Below are 21,396 nucleotides of genomic sequence, written 5' to 3' on the forward strand. Positions count from 1 at the left end.
GTATGCTTAAACATGGATAAGGTGGTAAATTTTATATTATGTGTATTTTACTACAATTAAAAATTTTTTAAAAATTTTAAAAGGCAAGGAAGAGTTAATGAAGCAGATAGGAAAAAGTGTTTCAGGCCAAAAAAAAAAAAAATCATGTTCAAAAAATGTGGAAGCATAGGAGAGCATGGTACATTCTGGGAACTGCATGTGATTTGTATGACTAGATGGGCCAGACAATACAAGATCTCATAAACCATGTTTAAGAATTTAGACTTTATCCAGAAAAGCAATATTGAGTTGATTTTCTTAATAAGATCGCTCATTGAGTTGAAGGCAGAATGCTGACAGGATCACTCAGCTCTCCTGATTTCCAGGTTAGAAGATATATGCTTATATGGACATAGTATATATGTTTTTTAACTTTAGTTTTTAATTGACACATAATAATTGTACATGTTTATGGGATACAGAGTAATAGTTCAATACATGTATGCATTGAGTGATGATCAAATCAGCCTAATCATTGCTTTGTGATGCAAACATTTGAACTACTCTCTTCTAGACATTTGAAAATATACAATAAATTATTTTTAATTATAGACACCTAGCACTGGTATAAAATACAAGAACTCATTCTTCCTATCTAGTTGTAATTCTGTATGTTACCCAACCTCTTCCTATTCCCCCTCTTCCTCCCCTTCCCAGCATCTAATAATCTTAATTCTACTCTCTACTTCTATGAGCTCACATTTTTTAGCTGCCATATATGAGTGAGAATGTGTGGTATTTATCTTTTGGTGTCTGACTTATTTCACCTAACACAATGTCTTCCAGGCTCATCCATATTGACATAATGATGCAATTTCATTCCTTTTTATGGCTGAGTAGTATTCCATTGTGTATATATACCACATTTTCTTTATCCATTCATCTGTCAATGGACACAAGTTGATTCCATATCTTGTCTATTGTAAATAATGTTGCAATAAACATGCGGAATATAGGTTTAAAAATCATCTTAAATGGGGAAACACCTATGTGACACACCAATATTGCAATGTTTAACATTTAATCCATTAACTGAACTGTAGAATACATTTTCCAAGAAGAAGTATCACTCACACAAATCCTTAATTTTCTGTTCTTATCACATGCTAAGCCCCATTGAAGCTGAAAAATGAATATAAATTTCATTTTTTTAAAAAAAGGAGGCTACAAAATAATACGTATAATATTATCTTATAAGAAAAATATGTATGCATGGAAAATACTAGAAATATCTACAACAAATGTTAGTTGGCAGTTATCTTTGGGTTGTGCAATTTTGGTTAAGTTTTGGTTTTTTATTAGTGCTTTTCTGTTTTCTAATGTTTCTTCACTGAGCACATAAACTGGAAGAAAATGTTATTAAAGAAAAAGTGATTCTTGGGTTTACTCCATCAAGTAGCATATTTATAAAAAATATTTTTGTAACTGTGTCAGTCTTTTCTTTTGAAAAGAGAATCAAACACTGGTCCAAGGAGAATTTCCTAAATGCTGTACTCTGTTTGAATTTTTATTGTCTCCTGATTTGTTCACAATTAACTGGTAAAGCTGTGTGAACAGACAGCTTCGAGAACACGTAATGAAGCCTAGAGACCAATTATAAGAATTGTATATTCTTGCAGCATTTCCTTGGAAGATTCTTCAAACAAAGCCACTAGCTGCATTCCTTTCTGGCTCAATGTAGAGTCACCAAAGCATAGAACAAGAATGATTCACCAAACAAACTTTTGCCTTTCTTTTTCTGGTGCTTCATTTAACTGATTTATGCCTCAGAGTAAAGCTTTTATAATTACATTATAATGACATCCTACTAATGAGCAACGGTGCAATGTTTTCCTGATGGCTATACCCAGAATTATGCAGTGTTTAAAAGCTACCATGACTCTAGAGAATACTCACTAATTTTTCTATTGCAAATACTCTGGTCATATTCGAAATGAATGAATGTAATTCTTTTGGTGTTTTTTCAAGCTTTTAATTCCCTGAATAAAGCATAACTCCCAAAAGAAATAAGCATAGCTCATTAGCACTGCTAATGAAAATGTCATCTTCAGTAAAACTTACCAGAATATCATTCCCTGGAGCAAAATGTTTTCAAATGCTTTGTTTGCCAATTTATTAATGAAAAGCTTTGTGGTCTGGATTAGTAAATTGAACATAATCGAGAGACACAGAGTGAGAAAATTTATCCTTAGAAAAGTTATTTTATATATGTGTGTATACATATTTTAACAATAGCTCTAACAATCATGTCACAAGCCTTCAGGGGTACTGAGAGATATTATTTTTTAGAGAATAAGATTGGCATGAAAAACATTATTATTAGTAATTCTTTTTCTGGCATTATATTCATTGCTGAGGACTTGTCTTCATCATATTTAACCAAAGAACTTTGAAAAGTTTGAAGTAAATAGTTTGCCTGCTACTGACCATACGTAAAGACTCAATATTTGAATTTCCGAAACTCCTGTGGCTTTAGCTATGTGGAATTCTTAGACAGATTTGTCCTAGAGAAATACAATTTATTTAAGTGCCTGGCCTGTACTAGATGCACAATACTTATTAGTAAAATGAATGACCTGATAAATGAGGCTTTTATTGAAGTAGCAGACTAAACATTTATTCTGATATAACTGTCATTTTTGCTCCTTTTAGGAATTTTTCTTGCCATTGTGGAAATAAGTGATAACCACCTGAATGAGAACAAACAGGGTATTTATGCAGAGCTTGCCGTAGCAAAGGAGTGAGATCACCATCACTTGCATTTGGCACAAACTCAAAGGCAGGCAGAAATGGGAAAGCCTCATAGTGAAAAAAAAGGAAAAAGAAAAGAAAATCTTCAGGTATGCTCCGATGGGAAGTTGTTAACAAGAAGAAGCTGGAGGTGAGATTAACTAGAAGCAGAGCATTCTAGTTAATACATAATTGATTTAGGGAGTATATTTGGCTTTTTCTGGTTGGTCCTGAGTTGGAAGCAAGGGCAAAATTTAGGGAAGCTGGCAGTCATTGACCAAATCCTGATCATTCTAGGGCAATTACTGCAGATGTTGTTGTTTGGCTTCCTGGGCTGGTTGCTGCAGAAGTGGATCAGAGTTCTATTGTCATGTATGGTTCAGCCATTGTCTGTTTGTATATCCAGTCTTTTGCAATATATAGCAGTCAATTTATTGAATTAGTTTCTCATCCCATTCCCCCTTGACATTTCAGAATGTAGTGGTATGCAAAGTGATTGGTCACTGGACTCAATCCACAACCAGTTATGAAAAATCTTTTGGCTTCTTTTGCTTATAAAAATTCTATTAGCCAGGCCACATCTCGGAAATGAAATACTAGTGACTTCCTAAAATTCTAATAGTGTTTCTTCAATTCCAGTTAAGTTTCCAAGTTTGTGTTCTCTGCCTACAAAAGGATAATCTGAGTGATCCGCCCTACCCAGAACCTTCTTTGAACAGACACTGGTAATCTTCTTGGCAGAGGGTGGGGTAAGGAGGCTGTCTCATGTAAGGAGATTTTAGTATAATCCTGAGTATTTCAATATGAGATCCTATGGTTCTGTTGATATCATGAGTTCTTCAAAAGCCAAAAGGCAAATTTGGAACTTAGAAATGTATCTTTCGAAAAGATTACTAATTCTTCCCCCATCCCCACCCCTTTCTCTCTGAGGAAAATTGATTATTCCTGAAATCCCAGTAACTTTCTGATGTCAGGGGAAAGTCCTTTGAAAATTGTGTGCTGATGTTGTCTGGGAGCTCTTCTGGAGCTTACTTCCCATATCTGTCAAAAGAAGGGATGGCACTAGATGGTATCTGAGGGTCCTTCCAGGTTGGACATCCCATGCATCTATAAAAGCTCTCATTCTTACTTAGGGATACTTGTCAGGATAAAAGAAGGAAAGAAGAAAGCTACAGGGTGTTTTAAATATACACCTTTGCATTAAAAAACAAAAAACCCCAAACAAAAACCGAACTCATTTAGTCATAACATATAACCAGTGTGCTTTGGATGGAATGTCCCCTCAAACTCACTGAAGCTAGACCCCCATTGTGACAATGTTAAGAGAGTGAGAAATCCTATTATGGTCATTGATAGGTGGGGCCTTGAAGAGCTGATTGGATTGTGAGGACCATGCCTATTGACCCATTCACTGAGTAATAAGCTGATGGTTTAATGGTGGTCATGGGTGTGGTTCTGAGAGCACATGAGGAGCTCTCTCTCTCTGCTCAAACCATCCACCATTTGGCCATGTGATACTCTGCATTACTGTAGAGTCACTACCAAGAATAAGGCCCTCACCAGATGTGTTCCCTGGACTTTGGAATTCCCAGCCTCTGAAACTATAAGCAGTAAATATTGTTTCTTTACAAATTACCCAGTTTCAGGTATTTCTGTTAGATACAGCAAAGGACTAATACCCAGGGTGTGGATATCTATTTCTGTGAGGTCAGAGGCAACATTCCTATTTCCATCAAAATTGTCTCCACTCCTTTAAAAGCGTTCAAATATGTTGGAAACATATAACAGACTAGCCCATTGCTTGCATTTTATTTCATCTGAATCTTTCTCGGCCTCTCTCTTTTTTTTTTTTTCCTGTTTCTCTCTTTCTCTTAGTCTATCTTTCTATCTCAGTTTCTGTCCCTATCTCTCACACACACACACCACCACCTGCTACACATGGTTTTTGTTTTTATTTTAATTTAGAAAGGAGCCAAGGAGAGAAAAGGTAATGTAGACTAATGGAAAAAACAATGAACAATCAGGCCCAGCTCCATTACCAGCTAGCTGTGGTATCTTAAACTAAGTTATTTACTTCTTCAGTGTCTTCCTCCACAAAATTGGAGATCATAACCAAGAAGTTTATCTCATAGGTTGCTGTGAGACAAAAATGAGTTAAATCTGTCTTTGAACTATGAAGGTCTATACCAGTATAAGGGCATACCAGTTTAAATGGGAGGCAGTAATTAGTCCTACATTCACTTAGGAGCCCACTATACCATAGAAATTTAAAGGTGTATCCTCCATTTAAAAAGCATGAGTTTAGTGCCTAATTGCCCATCATGGAGATGGACAACTGTCCACATTTTAAAGGGAATTGGTTTCAACTTGTACCTTTTATTCTGGTAAGAATTATCTGTGAGAAAGAGGTCAGTCTTGGTATCATTTAAACTGGGCAGAATGGATTCTTGATGTAGAGAAAATGGTACTAATACCATTTTAATATTCAGCAGGAACTGAAGTTTCAAGGGCTTAGACCTGTGATCTCAGAGGTCACCTAGTTCAACCTTCTGTCCTGGGTATTTATCACCTTCTGACAAGGAATCCTTGCTAGTTTATTCAGCCTCTTCCTGATGGGAAACTCCCACCACCTGAGGCACCTCTTTGGAATTTTGGGCAGTTCTGATAATCATGTTAAGGAGAAACTTCCTGTGTACTTATGATTTTCATCTATTGGTTGTAGTTCTGCTCCCTGGATACACAGAATAAGCCTATTTGAAGACTGAAGTCAAGCTCCCTGGAGCCCTCTCTTTTCCCAATGAAATGGCCCTAGATTCTACAATTGTTCCCCTAGGGATAAGATTTCATATCCCTGATCGCTCTGTGACTCTCTTCTTCCCAGGCGCTGATTTGTCTAGATCCCTTTAAAAGTGTAATTTGGGAAATGCCCCTTGAACTGTCATGGAGGTCTGACCAATATCACCACTTCTATCATCCTTGATACTGTTCCTCTTCTTACAGCCTAAGCTGTCATGAACTTTTTTGACAGCATCAAATCCTTTCCTTCTAGTGATTGCCTTGGCACAGGCAGCACACTGCTATGCTGCTGGAGTGAGAGCAAGATGTAGGAGAGTCTGGCAGGATCTGGGCATCTTTATAGAGAATAGGCTGAATAGGCTGGGGGCCTGTATAGAGGAGAGGACAAAGACAGATGTGGAACTACAAAGGTGGCTTGGGTAGAAAGATGGTTGGGAAAAGAAGCTTTGGAGGGCCGGCCCATGGCTCACGCAGGAGAGTGTGGTGCTGATAACACCAAGGCCCCAGGTTCGGATCCCATATAGGGATGGCTGGTTAGCTCACTGGGTGAGCGTGGTGCTGACAACACCAAGTCAAGGGTTAAGATCCCCTTACCGGTCATCTTTTGGAAAAAAAAAAAAAAGAAGGTTTGGAACTAAGAGACAATATGACTTGTGATCGGTTCTCTGACATCTCAATAAAAGAGTGGGAGATTTGAGCCTTTCCCTGTGGTCCATTGACTTCTAAGCCTTTTAAGCTATTCAAAAGGAAAGTTTACTTGGAGCTGGAAAGTTGTGAACAGCTTTATCCAACAGTATCTTGTTGTAGTAGTAACTTTTATTCAACTATTTATGTATATTATATATGTTTTTTTTAATGTATAGGTTGGAAAAGTAATCAGATCTTATACTGGGTCTTATTGAATGGCAGCTGCTAACTGCTAAGAAAGACTTCAAGGAAATAAAAGTCATTTGGAAATATCCAGATATCATTGCTTTGTATGTTGTGATGATATGGTAGCCAGTCTCCAAGATGGCCCCCAATGATTCTTACCACCTGGTATTCATATCCTTGAGACTGATCTAAGTAACCAACAGGCTATTGTAGAAATGGTGGAGTGTGCTATGGACTTAATGTTCATGCCCCCCGCCCAAATTAATATGTTGAAATCTTAACCCTCAAGGTGATGGTATTTAGAGATAGGATCTCTGGGAGGTAAGTAGGTCATGAGGGTAGAGCCCTCATGAATAGGATTTGTGCCCTTAGAAAAGAGGCCTGAGGGAGCTTGTTTGCCCCTTCCATCATGGGAAAATGCAGCAAGAGGGCATTTATGAGGAATGGGGCTCTCACCAGACACTGAATCTGCTGGTGCTTTGATCTTGGACTTCCTAGTCTCCAGTACTGTGAGCAATAAATCTCTGTTGTTTATAAATTACCCAGTCTAAGAAATTTTGTTATAGCAGCCTAAGCAGACTAAGACAGAGTGTTACTTCTGAGAACAGGTCATGAAAGACATTGTGGTTCCTGCCTTGCCCTCTTGGATCACTTGCTCTGGGGGAAGTCAGCTTCCACATCATGAAGACACTCAAGTGGCCCACAGAAAGGTCTTCATTGTTACAAACTGAGGTTTCCTGCCAACAGCCAGCATCTCCTTATTAGTCATGTGAGTGGAGCCATATTGAAAGAGCCTTCCTTAGCCCCAGTTAAGCCTTCAGATTTCTGCAGCCCTGGTAGACATCTTGACTGCAACCTCATAAGACCCTGAATGGAAACCATCCAACTAAGCTGCTTCTGAATTCCTGATCCACAGAAACCATGAGATAAGATAATGTTTATTGTTGTTTAAGATACTAAGCTACTAACTTTTAAACTCCTAAGCTTTGAAGAATTTGTTATGCAGCAATAAGTACCTAAAACAGATGGGTAGGAAGGAGGAATGACCTGTCCTAGCCCCTAACGGTAGAACAAGTGATAGGTTCATTCCTGCTTTTGGACACTGCTGACAACCAAATAGAGTTGTCACAGAGGATGACAAGAAAGAAGGGCAACATGCCCTTTTTTCTCTTCTTCCTCATCTTTGTTTTAGGACTAGGATGACATTGAGAACTCACACAAATTTTATTTCTGACTCTCCTTCAGTGGCCCCTGGGAAAAGCTGCATTAGCCTTTGTCCATTTGCTATGAGGCTGTGGGTCCTTGAGAGCAGGGCTTGGATGTTAGTTTTTTTATCCCCAGTGCCTAGCAAGTGAACATATATGAACAATGAATGATATCAAGGGGGAGGGCAAACTTCCCTCTCTCCTCCAAATTCTGAAGAGATTCCACACTTAGGATGATTCCTTATTGAAACCACTCCATTAACAGTTCTTCAATGAAATCTTGATAATATCATGCATGCTATCTGCCATTTTCACTATTAAGTAACCTCTATCCCTCTATTAAGCTCTTTGCTTTTGCAAGCCCCTCTTCCTTTGCATTTCCTCTATGCAACGTTGCTTTAACAGTTGCTCAAGATTCCAGGATGCTTGATCCAGGAGAGCATAGAGATGTGCTGCCAATTTACCAACATCTGTCAAGTTATCCAAAATCATAGTGGGAAGAGTGGACTGGAGCTAGAAGACCTGAATTCTGGGCTTCTCTGTCACTGATTAGCTTATATGTCCTTGGAAAGTTCCTTCCCCTTTCTGGACTTCAGTTTCTTTTTCTTAAACAGAGAAAGTGGGTGTAGATGAGCTCTAAAGTCGTTGGGTTCTCACAAGTTAGGATTCCAAGGGGCAATCCAAAAGTGAAATCCAGTGGTCAGCATACCTCTAAGCAGCTGTTATGGTTACAGTACACGGTTCCTCTGACTTCTCTTTATTATCCAACAGATACAACCTCAGTTAAAGGCTGTCAGGTTTACTGGGAAGAGCCTTTCGGTTTTGAAAGACAGAATCTTTGAGTTTCCATTTTGTCACTAACTCTTGGTGATCTTGGGCAAATTCTTCTCTCTGGACCTCAGAGCAGAGATCCCTGTTACCCAGAAGAGGCATCGAAGACCTGGGCAGTGACTTGGAGAGCTTTCCGAGATTCTCCTTCTACTACCCAGGAGCAGGTCCGTTCTGCTCTGAGGTGCACTTGAACCTTAAACCAGCCCGCGCGGGCTGAGAGCGGCTCAGCTTTGAAGGAGGTAGCTACAGGTGAGCTCTTAAAGGGGCTGCCAGAACTCGGCTAATACCTGAGATGATGACTGGGCGGGAACGCAGGAATGGGGGAAGGAATGAAAGAAAGAGCGAATGAATGAACAAACCTTCTCTCTTCATCCTTAAATGCACTCAAACTTGGAGTTAATTACTTAGACTTAAAAACCTTTAAACCAGATCAACCAGTCTCCCTATTTTACATGCCCCTCTTTTATGAAAATCTCCAAACCTTTTACAGAAGGGCGAATAGTAACTTTAAAAATCAGTGCAAATGGAAGGCAATGTAGGGATGGCAACCCCTGCCAGAGTTCCTCCCTTTCCCCCTCCCAAATCCCGCCCTCCCCGGCCACCTAACGTGGGTGGCGCGGTCGGCTCCTCTTCAGGTCCGTTTTTCTCGGTTGGGGATCCACCCCCGGGGGAGCCATGCGCTCTCTCCGGCTGTGGAGTTGGGAATAACACGTGTTTTGCGAGGTTAAGGGGTGTCTCGGAATGTGTGTTGGATCTAGTGTAGGGGAGGTCACGTCTCTCTTCAGCACGCCGGTCCTGCAGGGCCCGCGCTCTACCAGCTCAAAACCGCGGGACACACTGGGGAGCTAGGGCAAGGTAAAGGCGGGCTCTTCCAGGGCCACTCCGGACCACCTGTAGAGTCAGTGTGTCAACTCCTTTGTCCTCAGAGCCACTTCGGTGGCCGCCCTTTTAAGAGAGGAGGTTCACTTGGGATGATCTCTGGGTCGCCCTTCCCGCTCCCCAGCCCCCTCCAAGGTCTCCTCCCACTTCCAACCCCAAGGTAGCAGCTCTGAGAGCCCGGGGCTGGGCACGAGCCGCCTCCTCACTTACCATTGGCTGAGAGCGCCGGGAAAGCGGTCACGTGGGGGCGCGGCAGTCCAGCTCCGGGGCCGCCATCTTGGCGGAAAGTTTGGGGGGAGAGCGGTTGGGGGCGCGGAAGGAGGCGAGGTTCCGGGGGTGGGGCGGCTCGGGGGCGAGAGGGCGAGCGGGCTAGCGGGCCGCGGTGAGTGAGGAGGCGGCGGCCGAGGACGAGGAAGAGGCAGCGGGGGTGCGGCTGCCGAGGGGAGCTCCTCCTCCGTCCCCTCACCCGCTCAGCTCAGCTCCTCGAGCGCCGGGCGGGGCGGGGGTACGTGGATCGGTGCAGGGCGGGGGAGCTGCTCCGAGTCGGGTCGGAGCGCACCCCGGCTCCGAGCGCACGCCACTCGCAGGAACTTTGTGGCGGCGCCGCAGGTGTGGGGCCCGCGGAGGTGTGCATGTGGGGCGCGAGGGCGTCGCAGAGAGCGGCCGTTGCTGTGTCCGGCCCCCGCTGCAGTAGCCCGGAGGAAGTCAGCAAGGAGAAAGGCAAGCGAGAGGAGGGGGCCCGAGCAGGGCGGGGTGACCAGCCCAGCTGGTCACTTCTCAGGGCACTCTACGGCTGCTGTTGGGTCAGGGGCCAAGGGTCGGAGCGCCTCTTCACCCACCCGCCCCCGCTAGCAGGTGTGGAGTAAGGATAGTTATGCTGGGGGAGAGGTCTCTCTAGGCATTTAGTGCTCTTTGGGGAGAGGGAAGCTTTCAAGGAGAATTTGGAAGCAGAAGTCTGTCTGCTGTTAATTTGCGGGGGTATCCACCCCTAGGAAAAAGCTTTCGTTGACTGACACTGCTGGGAAAACTTTGGAAGGTCGGCTTTTTAAATAGGGCTGGAAGTTTTTCCATTCGAGATTTAGGGGGAAATGCTAGTTTAACCACAGTTCTATTCTTTTCATTAATTCTTTTTTCTTTCTGTTTTGTTTTTAAAGGTGTGTGCCGTCTTCCCGATTCTAGAGAAAAATGCCGGTCCGGAAACAAGGTGAATGTATTTCAGAGCTCTCTTGTGGATGTCACTTGCTTTCCGTATGTCAGTTTTGTGATAACTTTTAAAAATGTTTGTGTAAATTTGATGAGACAGCACGGACCTAGCTTTTTTGCTTAGGGAATCCAATCCTCATATCATTTCAGAAGATGGAAATACCTAAATGTTAAACTATTTCTTGATATCTGTCTAGTGACTAGAGAGGAAACTAATTTTCTCCCTGAAACATCTTTTTAAAAACTCTGAATTAGTGTTTTAGTATTTCACTTTATCGTTTTTACTAAACACTGTTTTGTGAGCAATTGTGGGATAAGAACTAGTATTTTGAAACTCTTAAAATTTGGTTTATGGTGACAAATTGTGGATAATCAGCTTTTGCATATCAGGTAATCTGAAACTGTTTTGCTAATACTTTGACCAGATGATCTTTAACTGTGACCGACTACTGGTGCACATTTATTACAAATTGCTCACCTTCTTCCTTTTTCTACTGTGATATAATATGTATAAAATATTTTTTGATCTTTCTAGGGAGTATGTGTACATGAACGTAGTTACATCGATTGACCTGCAGGATATGGGGAACTGTTTAGATATCTTGCAGAATCATTTGCACTAGTATTTTAATCAGGCTCTTCTTTTTTTCTCAGATACCCAGAGAGCGTTGCACCTTTTAGAAGAATATCGTTCGAAATTAAGCCAAACTGAAGACAGACAGCTCAGAAGTTCCATAGAACGGGTTATTAACATATTTCAGAGCAATCTGTTTCAGGCTCTAATAGGTGGGAATTAAAACTTTATTTGTGACTATTATATGTCAGCTAAGCCTAATGTTCCTCTGAATTCAATTATTTTAAACTTAAGAGAATGATGTACTTAATTTCTCTATGAGACATTCAGGAACTGGAACACCTTCAGTGAGTTGTATGTTTTTCATAGTTAGCCCAATATCCTTTCCAAAAATATCTTAAAACCAAAAAAACTTTCAGTACGATTATTTTAGTGGTCTTTGAAAACAGTGTTTCATATCTTGGCATTAACTGTTAAAAGATGGAGAAGTTGCAAAAATGTTTCAGGACCCAAAAGGTAATGACTGAATTACTGTTTGTTTTACCTATGACTTGTATTTCTCTGAAATCCTGCAAAATGTTTGAAGGGTTCTGCTATGTTTAAGGACATTCATTCCCTCTGTTTAAACTTGGCATTCATGGAGTCACAATTTTAGATCTGGAAAATTATCTTAGAGATGATCTTGTCTGATAACCTTATTTTATGGACAAGACAATTGAAACAGTTTTATTCTTAACTGTAACTTAAATTTGAGGTGGTGCATTGTTTGAAAGGAGAACTGGAAGAGTCCTGAATTCAATTCCCAATACTGCCATTAATTGAATAATGTTATACAAGTCATTTAACCTTTTCTGGGCCGCTCACTGTATTAGCTACAGAATGTGTGTGAAGATTGGAACAGTGGGGTTTTTTTCCTAAAGTAGCTTTTTTTAAACAAAATCTTTTGTACACAATCCTCTTTCTATAAAACAAGGTGATCTATCTCTGGCCCTATTCTCCAGGTACCTTGAAAAGTTTGCAAACCACTGAATTAGAAAATTTGTCCCTTTCAGTTCTAAGAATGAAAATTTTTAATTAATCTTTGACTATATAACATTTTAAAATAAGACATTACATTTATTTTCTCAGTAACTTCCAAGCTCATATGGCCTTACGTCTGTCTATTGATAAAGTAATTGTTGGTGTGATTTGAGGACTGTCTTTAAGTCAGAGTACCGTGTCAAATAACTTATTGATAAATTGATGTTCTCTGCTAAATTTGTTTTAGAATTAAAGATTTTTTTTTTTTTTTTTTGGCAGCTGGCCAGTATGGGGATCCGAACTCTTGACCTTAAATATTTTTAAGACCATTTGATACACCTGAAATATTTTGTAAAATTTAACATTTTTATAGACTTTTAGAGAGCATGTATAATGAACTACCATATACCTGTAACCTGTCTTCAGAAATTGTCAACATTTTGCCCCTTTTGTTTACATTCATGGACATTTTTACATTTGAATTTTTAAGCTCTGTGGCTTTAAGATTCAAGTGGATGATTAAATTGGATTCCTCTAAAAATAGCAAAAAAGGAAGGGAAAGATCGTTTTTTAATTATTTCGTTTTCTAGATCAACATTAAACCTATGAATGTTTTATTTAGTAGAGTCGCTGTTTAGGAAAATAGACTGACTTGTATGTCCTTATTTGTATTAATACTTAAACATATACTGCAATTCTGTGTGTGAAGGTGTAACTTAAGGAAATTAAATGGTTAGTGGAGTAACTAAACAGAATCTACACTTATATTTATTCCTAGATTGGGGGTGGATTTTCTATTTTTGGAGGCATTTTTGACATATTCTGCCTTGCCTGTTTTGAATGTGTTTATCTGTTCTTATGCATAATTGAATTTTGATAATTTTCTAATTATTAAGTTTATATTTGTGAATCTTATCTGTCCATATAATTTCATAGGTTGTGTATTTACTTTGATATTTAGATTTACTTATATTTTAATGTTTTATAGGATGCGGTATCGGATTTTAGTGTAAGAAAAGTGATAGATTTTAGGAGTTTTTAAATAGGTAAATTTAGTAGAGGTTTTTGAGTGTTTCTTTATTATAATTGAATTAATTGACACTACTGAATTAATAAATGCATTCTTGTGTTTGCTGAAATTGGGTTAATTTATTAACTTTTATTACTTTTCTCAGTCTGAAAATTTTTAGGATGATAACATTTTCTTCTTGCTTTGCATCTCTACCATTGTTTTTGAAAGTGTCAAAATGCACTTTAAGCTTGTAAATTGCCCTAAGCTAAAGCAGTCCATTTTATCCCTAGTGTGTACTGAAAAATTCTGGATTAACTTTTTTCATTCAGTAGTGGCACTCTGTCTTCTGAGCTGGTACTTGTGGACCTTTGGATTAAAGGAGACATGTGTCTTGATTACTTCTGTTTGAAAGTCATTTGGTGCTTAGGTTCTTGACTTCCTTAGTTTGCTTAGGCTATAGGGAATTATATAATTATTTATTTGGGATGCAGAGTGTCTTCAGACTTGGAATATGCATTGATTATTTATTTATTGGTTCTTTGAACTGGTAGTTTGTGTTGACTAGGGTTTTGGTGTTATAGAAATATCGATTCCTCCCACGCCCCCAACCCCTGTACTTGAAATATTATACAGAGTAGATTTCTGGTGCCTTTGAGTTTTTCAGAGGCACAAGCATGTATGTAGTGCATTACATCTCTTTTAAGATACCAATCTTTAAATATCTTAATATCTGAATTTGGGATGTATTTTATAACTGGTGTATGTCATTTTTAATCAGCAGTGTTTTTCCATTCTTAGTGACACATGAAATAATTGTGCATTTTATAATTGATAATATTTACAATAATATATAGAAATCATTCTAGCTCTGATGTTTGGTAGTATTTTTGAAGGATGGCTTGAAGATTTAAAATTTTTGCAAGCAGAAAAGCTTTTATTAAGTTTTGTTTCAGCTGATAAGTTGTTTCTTTAAAGTTGAATATTTAAAGTTATATCTAAAAAAAGTCTATTAGCTGAGTATTTGTTTAAAATTTATTTCCAAAACATATCTGGTGATTATTGTTGTATAAATGGGACATAAAGTACATCTAGTTTCACTCCCTGATTTAGGTGAGAGCCATTTGAAAACTTAATATATTGCATCCTGTATTCACATTTTTAGCACATATTTGAAATTTTTGTGAAGTAGACCGGATGTTGTTTGATTACAGTCAGAGCCCAGGTGTTCAGGTCCATGGTGGTTTTAGATCATTCCTAATTCTAAGGTATCTGGGATCCTAGGTGACCCTGGTAGTCCTTAGAGATTTCATACCAGTCTAGACCCTTGCAGGTATTTCTTATGGGATCAGAGAACTCATCTGCTTTCCTTATGCACAGGAAAAAAATGTGGGCTCGGGATGAGACTGGCTTTAAAGACTTGAGTAAATTGAGTCATGTGATTTATATATTTTGTCTGAAATAGATAGTAAGCTTATTTTAATACGATGTTTTATTTTAGATCTGCACATATTTCAGAATGAAGATGGATAATGTGATAACGCTGTTCATTTAGTTTTTTAGTTCTTAGTTCATTTGTTTCTATAGTCTTTGTTTCTAGTCTTTATAAAGATGGTAAAGGTCATTACCGTGTCCTTATTTGTAGATAATAGGTTTTAAAAGCATGACTTCTTTACCATCTTAGACATTTTTAAATGTAAAATTCAGGAATGTTAAGTAAATTCATACTGTTGTGAAACAGATCTTCAGAACATTTTCGTCTTACAAAACTGAAGCTCCATCCCATTAAACAACTACTTGCCTTTGCCCCACCCCCGGCTTCTGGTAAGCACCATTCTGCTTTCTGTTTCTATGAGTTTGGCTATATTAGATACCTCATATAAGGAATCATACAGTATTTGTCTTTTTGTGACTGGCTTATTTCACTTAGCATAAAGTCCTCAAGGTTCATCCATGTTGTAGCGTTTGACAGGATTTCCTTCCATCGTATATATGCGCCACATCTTTTTTTTTTTTTTTTTTTTTTGTCTATTCATCCATTGGCAGACATTTGGGTTGCTTCCTCTACTTGGCTATTGTGAATAGTACTGCTATAAACATGAGTACACAAATATTTTGAGACCCTGTTTTCAGTTCTTTTGGATATTTTCCCGGAAATGGGATGGTGGGATTTAAATTTTTGAAGAACCGCTATGCTGTTTTCCTTATTGGTTACACCATTTTACAATCCCATCAATAGTGCACAGGTTTCCATTTTTTCAGCTTCCATTTTCAGCTTTCAGTTTCCATTATTTTCTTTCTTTTCCTTTTTTTTTTTTTTTTTGTTAATGCCATCCTAGTGGGTGTGAGAGTATGACTTCTTTTTAAGTGTATGTAAAAAGTAATAATGGCTAACACTTAGCACTTCCTTTGTGCTAATACAAGTATCTCATTTAGTCATTGTCCTTTGAGTCACCGTTTTATAGATTTAGAAAACTGGAGCACTGAGAAATGACCAATCTTGCCCATAGACCCTCAGATACTAAATTGTGGAGCCAGAAATTGAACTCAGCTAATCTGAATCCAGAGCCTTTTCTCACCTTCAACTATTAAGATGTTCTTTATCATTTTTTTCACAGTGGAATATTTTAATGTGATAAAACACTAATAACAAGCATGTTTAAGACATGTTGACCTGTAGGGTCAGGGTCAGTAGTCTTTTTTTTTTTTTTTTAAGACAATTGTCACTTTACACTTTGAAGGAGAATGTTTATAATGATGAAATGATGTTTAAAATGATGAAATTTACACATTTTGAAAAGTGTATTTACTTAGTAATCAAAGTTTGAGAACTTCCATCTATAGTGGCAAAATGTCAATTTTTCTTAGGTTTTTCTTTTTTTTACTTATTTTTGGTCCCACTGATGTTACCTTTTAGTCTGTTGCTTACTTTGTGTGTTTGTGTGTGTGTGTGTGTGTGTGTGTGTAAATTTACAGGCTAGGTTTGAGCAGGGAAAACATAAAATATGGGTTAGACTGTTGGTTAGGACTATGGAATTGAAGGAGAATTTTAACCTTTCACTTGGTGGTTTTGATTTGAGTAGATTGAGTTACTTATTTGTCAATAGTTTTGCTTACTACTCCTTTGAATCAGTATTTTGATTGTGTTGAATCTGACTGAATTCTCTTTTAGAACCTTGGAATCACAGGGCAGTAAAAGCATCTGTAAATATTGTTCTAAGCCATTTCATCTATATAGGGTCAAATTTTTCCTCAGTACGGGATTCAGACTAGGGCCAGATATTACATTTAGTTGTCATGCTTCCTTACTCTCCTTTAATCTGGACACATTTCTACAGCCTTTCTTTGCCTTTTATGACATTGCCATTTTTGAAGAATACAGTTCCCCTTCACTCGTATTTTTTTATATAACTTTTCTCATTTGGGGTTTGTCTGATGTTTTTTGTGATTAGATTCATGTTATGTATTCCTGGTTTAGACGTCTACATACCCAGGGGTATGCAGTATCATCTGTCCTTATTGATGATGTTAATTTTGACCACCCAGTTAGATATTGTCTGATTTCTCTATAGTCACTATTTTTCCCCTTGGGTCTTATAATCATTACATGGGAGAGACACTTTAACACTGTATACATATCCTGCTCTTTAGCACAATTTCCGCCTAGACTTAGCAGCCATTGATGATTCTTTCCTGAACCAGTTTTTACTATGGTTTTTCAAAAAATGACAGTTTTCTAACAGCAACACTCCTCTACATTTTCCAGTAACACTTGGCATTTTACTGTGATCAAGAGTCCTCTTTCTCTATGTGTCTGTGAATTTATCTATTATGAACTTGCAAATTTCTGTTTTCTTTTAATGGTTTGTCATTTATTACCATCCATAATGATTTTGGTGAGAGATTGTCTCAGATTTAGCCAGTGGGGGCCCTCTCAAACTTGCTCTTGTGCCCTATGACGTGCTCTCATCATTTTTTTGAGCATTTTCTTAATTTTTGGCATAACAAGGTATTCCAGTTTTAGCTTGTACCTATCCTGCCCCAGCCCTGGGATCAGTTATTTCTCTGAAAAGCTCTGGTTCTTTTTGGTACACATCTTGTTTTAAGGAATATGCATGTGAATACCATATTGCTATTAGTCAAATAGTATCTAATATGTTGAAATAATTTATGTTTGCACACTGGCTTGTTATCTTTCTTGTTTTTAGTGTGTGAAACACAAATGGTGTGTACTGTGTATTTTTTAATTTTGTAGGATATTCTTTTCTCTTGAGGGATCAAAATGTCTTTTTAAATGTACATTGGTTTAGAAGAAAGCAGAGCATCTGTGCCTGAGCATATTTGACTAATATAGTATATTTTAGTGTATAGAAATATTGTGTTTGCTTTTAGTCAATGAACTGATATAATTTTTTCCCTTTGAAATGGCAGGGTTATATTTCAGTGTTCTTCAGCTTTTTAATTGCCTTTTCTATAGCCCTCCAAACTGGAATTTATAAAAATAATTCATGTTGCATATAAAACATTTAAGATCAGATAACTATACTTTATATAAAATATCATAAGCAAGAAAATTCTCACACCACAGATAACCTCCTTCTTCATCCATGGGGTGAATATCCTTCTGGAATGTTATTCAGTGTATATACACACTTTCATTTTGCCAAACAAACTTTCTACACAACACATAGTAGAATTGTTTCCTACATGAGAATTAATATTTAAAATCATATAAGGGTAAAAATCATACCTGGTTAAGATTATCCTTGAAAATTCTTCAGTAATTTAACACTGTCTCACTAACTACAGCACAGTTATTTTTTCCTCTGGTGGAAAAGAGTCACTGTTTCATCAGTTGAGCACCAATGTAGTTGGCTTGTGTCTGTGTGTCCTCTTTTACTAAAAACATAACTGTAGAATTACACTTGGCACAGTGAGATACAGCAAGGAGCTCACATTATGAGAGGAACATGAAAACTAAGACTACCTTAGGGAACAATCTTCTCCCTTCTCGTTTTTTGTTTGCTGCGTGCACTCATTAATTTCCCTTGTCATTTGTTTTTAAACTTGGACCTTTTAAAAAACATTTATATATAGTTAGATTTATCATATTTTTCTTTGTGCTTTCTGCCCTTGGTATCATGCTTGGAAAGCTTATCCCCAGTATTATAATCACCAAGATTATTATAATTTATCCCCTAGATTATAAAAACAATCACCTACATTCAAATTCTCTTTTTTTTTTTTAAACATTTTAATTTTTAATAGATTTGGAAATTGTTTTGGTATAAAGTATGAGATCACTTAATTTTTTAATATAAATTTGCTGTTTATTATGTTCCCTTATATGTTGTTTAAAATTAATACTAATTTTTTTTTTTTTTTTTTTTTTTTTTTAGCAGTTTTAGGTTTAGGAAAAGTTTAGTGAAAAGTACAGTTCCCATATCCTCACCCCCCACGTTCTTCCCCTGTTGTGAACATCTTGCATTAGTGTGGTACATTTGCTACAATTGATAAGCCAGTATTAGTACATTGTTATTAATAGTTTACATTAGGATTTACTCTTTGTGTTGTACATTGACAGATTCAACATACACATTTATTTTGACACATGTAGGAGGATACTTGAAAAAGTTAATAGCAAAATGGAATTAAAAGATATATGAATCTTTCCGTGAACTTTTTGAAGACCCCTTGTATCTACAATGTAGAATAATTTCATTGCCCTAAGAATCCTCTGTGTTCTACCTATTCATCCCTTCCTCCTTTCTACCCCTCCGCTTACCCCCCCAAACTCCTGGAAACTACTGATCTTTTTATTGTCTCCATAGATTTGCCTTTTCCAGAATGTCATGTAGGAGGAATCATATGTATGTAGCTTTTTCAGATTGACTTCTTTCATTTAGCAATGTGCATTTAAGATTCTTCCTTGCCTTTTTATGGCTTGGTAGCTCATATCTTTTTATTGCTGAACCTGCTCACCTATTAAAGGATATCTCGGTTACTTCCAAATTTTGTCCATTATGAATAAAGCTTCTATAAAAGTTTGTGTGCAGGTTTTTGTGAGGACGTAAGTTTTCAGCTCATTTGGGCAAATACCAAGGAGCACAATTGCTGGATCATATGGTATGAGTATGTTTAGTTTTTAAGAAACTGCCAAAACTCTTTCACAGTGGCTGTACCATTTTACATTTCTGTCAGCATTTGGTGGTATTGGTGCTTTGGATTTTAGCCATTTTAATAGGTATGTAATAGTATCTTGTTTTAATTTGGAATTCCCTAATGATGTTTGATGTGGAGCATCTTTTTATATGCTTATTTGCCATCTTTGCATCTTCTTTGGTGCGGTGTCTGTTTGTATCTTTTGCCCATTTTTTATTAGATTTTTTTTTTTATTGAGTCTTAAGAGTTCTTTGTATACTTTGGATACCAGTCCTTTATCAGCTATGTGTTTTGCAGATATTTTCTCCCTGTCTGTGGCTTGTCTTTTCATTCTCTTACTTTTTTTCCATATCAAAGATTTTCTCATAGGTTAGAAATGTCACCTATATTATTATATATTCTTGGGTCTGTGTTTTGACTTTCTACTCTGATCCTTAGTTAGTATTTCCTTATTTGTTTAGTTTGAAAAATATTTTGTGGTTTGTGAGTTTCTCTGTATAGAATGGGATAAATTTTCACCAAAAGCTAGAAAATTTCTTTGCTTATTTGAAGATTTCCTTCCTCCCATCTCTCATCCCCCTTTGAGGGTATTCTGGAATTCTGTACTTCCCCTGTCTCCCAGTGTTTGGAAACTTTGAATTCAGCAAGATAATAACAAAGGTAATGAAAACTTTTTATTTAAAAGAAAATTTTACTTATATTTGAAGACTTTGGGGCTCTTTTCAGATGGATGTCTTATCCTCCTTAGTGCCTAAAACTAAATCCTGTTCAGACGTGTTGTAACAAGTCAGCATGAATTTATTTTGGTGCATATAAATTTGAAATCCATACATAGTTTTTAAACACATATGAAATGACTTATATAAACCAAAATTGAGAAAAAATTTTCATTGTCTATCACATAGATGTTTAATTTTCAAATTTTTTACACATATTTATTAATAGAAACTTAAATATATGTTTAAGCTTCTGTATGACTTTAACTATAGCCATCAAACTTTTATAAAAACCTACCTTTTTAGGTTTTTTAATTGGAAAACCTTAGGTGTTCATATATATTTTTTTCCAGTTTTCTCTGTCTCCCAAAGACATTATTGTTGTATCATATCTCACCTTTTAATTCTTTTATTCCTCTTCCAAAACTTATTGACTTCATTAGTATTCATTGGTTGAATACCTTAAGGGTTCAGGGTAAACTCATTAATTCTTATTTCCACAATGTTGTTCTTTTGAGAATAACTTGGATTTTCAGACTTTGGCATGTTAAATTTTCAGGGAATATGAGAGATTGGTACTATACCAGGATTAACCATGTTTGATTTTGTCTTCCATTTGACTTCCATTTTTGTAATAACTTCTCTTTTACTTTAGGCTAGGTACCTTATAACAACTCACTGTTATATGCCCCAATTTAGAAAGATTAGAAACAAAGAAGTATTATTTTGAGTACTAGAATGCCATTTTGTAGAAATACTTATCTTGTCAGAATGATAATCTAACTTTTTTTTTTGCTAAATATTTATAGTTATGATCAGCATATAATTTTCTTCTGACGTATAAAATACAGATTAACTGTAAAGTCCAAGGTCTGCTAATAACATAGAAAATGTAAAATATAGGTACTTTGGAGTCATAAGAAAATTTCAATATGTGTGTGCCTTTTTTCCTGAGGGTGCCCTTTTTGATTAGATGCTCCTTTGAAAAATTTTAGCTGATACAACTGAAGGAATTGTAATGGGGAAATAGTTTCTGAAGAAGTGCTACTAGGTTGCTTATTGCTATAGTCATGGGGTACCCTAAAGAAGAAGAAATGTGGTGGACAAATGAAATAAAATGTATAAAGTATGGCATATTTAGAATGTCAGAGTGGAATATGGGTCAAGATTAAAGATAACTTTTTTCTTTTTTTTGAGGAAAGTGATAATAATTGTGACAAACTCTCATATCAAAAACTTCACCACACTGCAGTATTACCAGAATATTTCAGTACTTTTACATGTGATTTTAGTTAGCCAGGTGGGTGTTGTTTAATCTCTTTTTAAGTTGGGAATTATCTGGCAGTATCAATTACCCTG

The 21,396-nt window shown here is 37.2% G+C and overlaps 1 protein-coding gene across 8 annotated transcripts in view; it reads left to right on the top strand.

Moving 5' to 3' along the window:
* Positions 1–9,717: 9,717 nt before the first annotated feature.
* Positions 9,718–21,396, top strand: part of DLG1 (discs large MAGUK scaffold protein 1) — a 249,074-nt gene continuing 237,395 nt past the window's right edge. For 7 of the 8 annotated variants that reach the window (XM_063094507.1, XM_063094525.1, XM_063094541.1 and 4 more), the window contains exons 1-3: positions 9,718–10,073; positions 10,508–10,557; positions 11,211–11,342. In XM_063094507.1, coding sequence (XP_062950577.1) covers positions 10,539–10,557; positions 11,211–11,342 — 151 coding nt within the window. In that variant the 5' untranslated portion in view covers positions 9,718–10,073; positions 10,508–10,538. Of the gene's footprint in view, positions 10,074–10,133; positions 10,209–10,507; positions 10,558–11,210; positions 11,343–21,396 lie in introns of those variants that run through there. The other variant, XM_063094516.1, reaches the window with a different exon arrangement.

This window comes from Cynocephalus volans, chromosome 1 (assembly GCF_027409185.1).
Source record: "Cynocephalus volans isolate mCynVol1 chromosome 1, mCynVol1.pri, whole genome shotgun sequence".
Taxonomy (NCBI): Eukaryota; Metazoa; Chordata; class Mammalia; order Dermoptera; family Cynocephalidae; genus Cynocephalus; species Cynocephalus volans.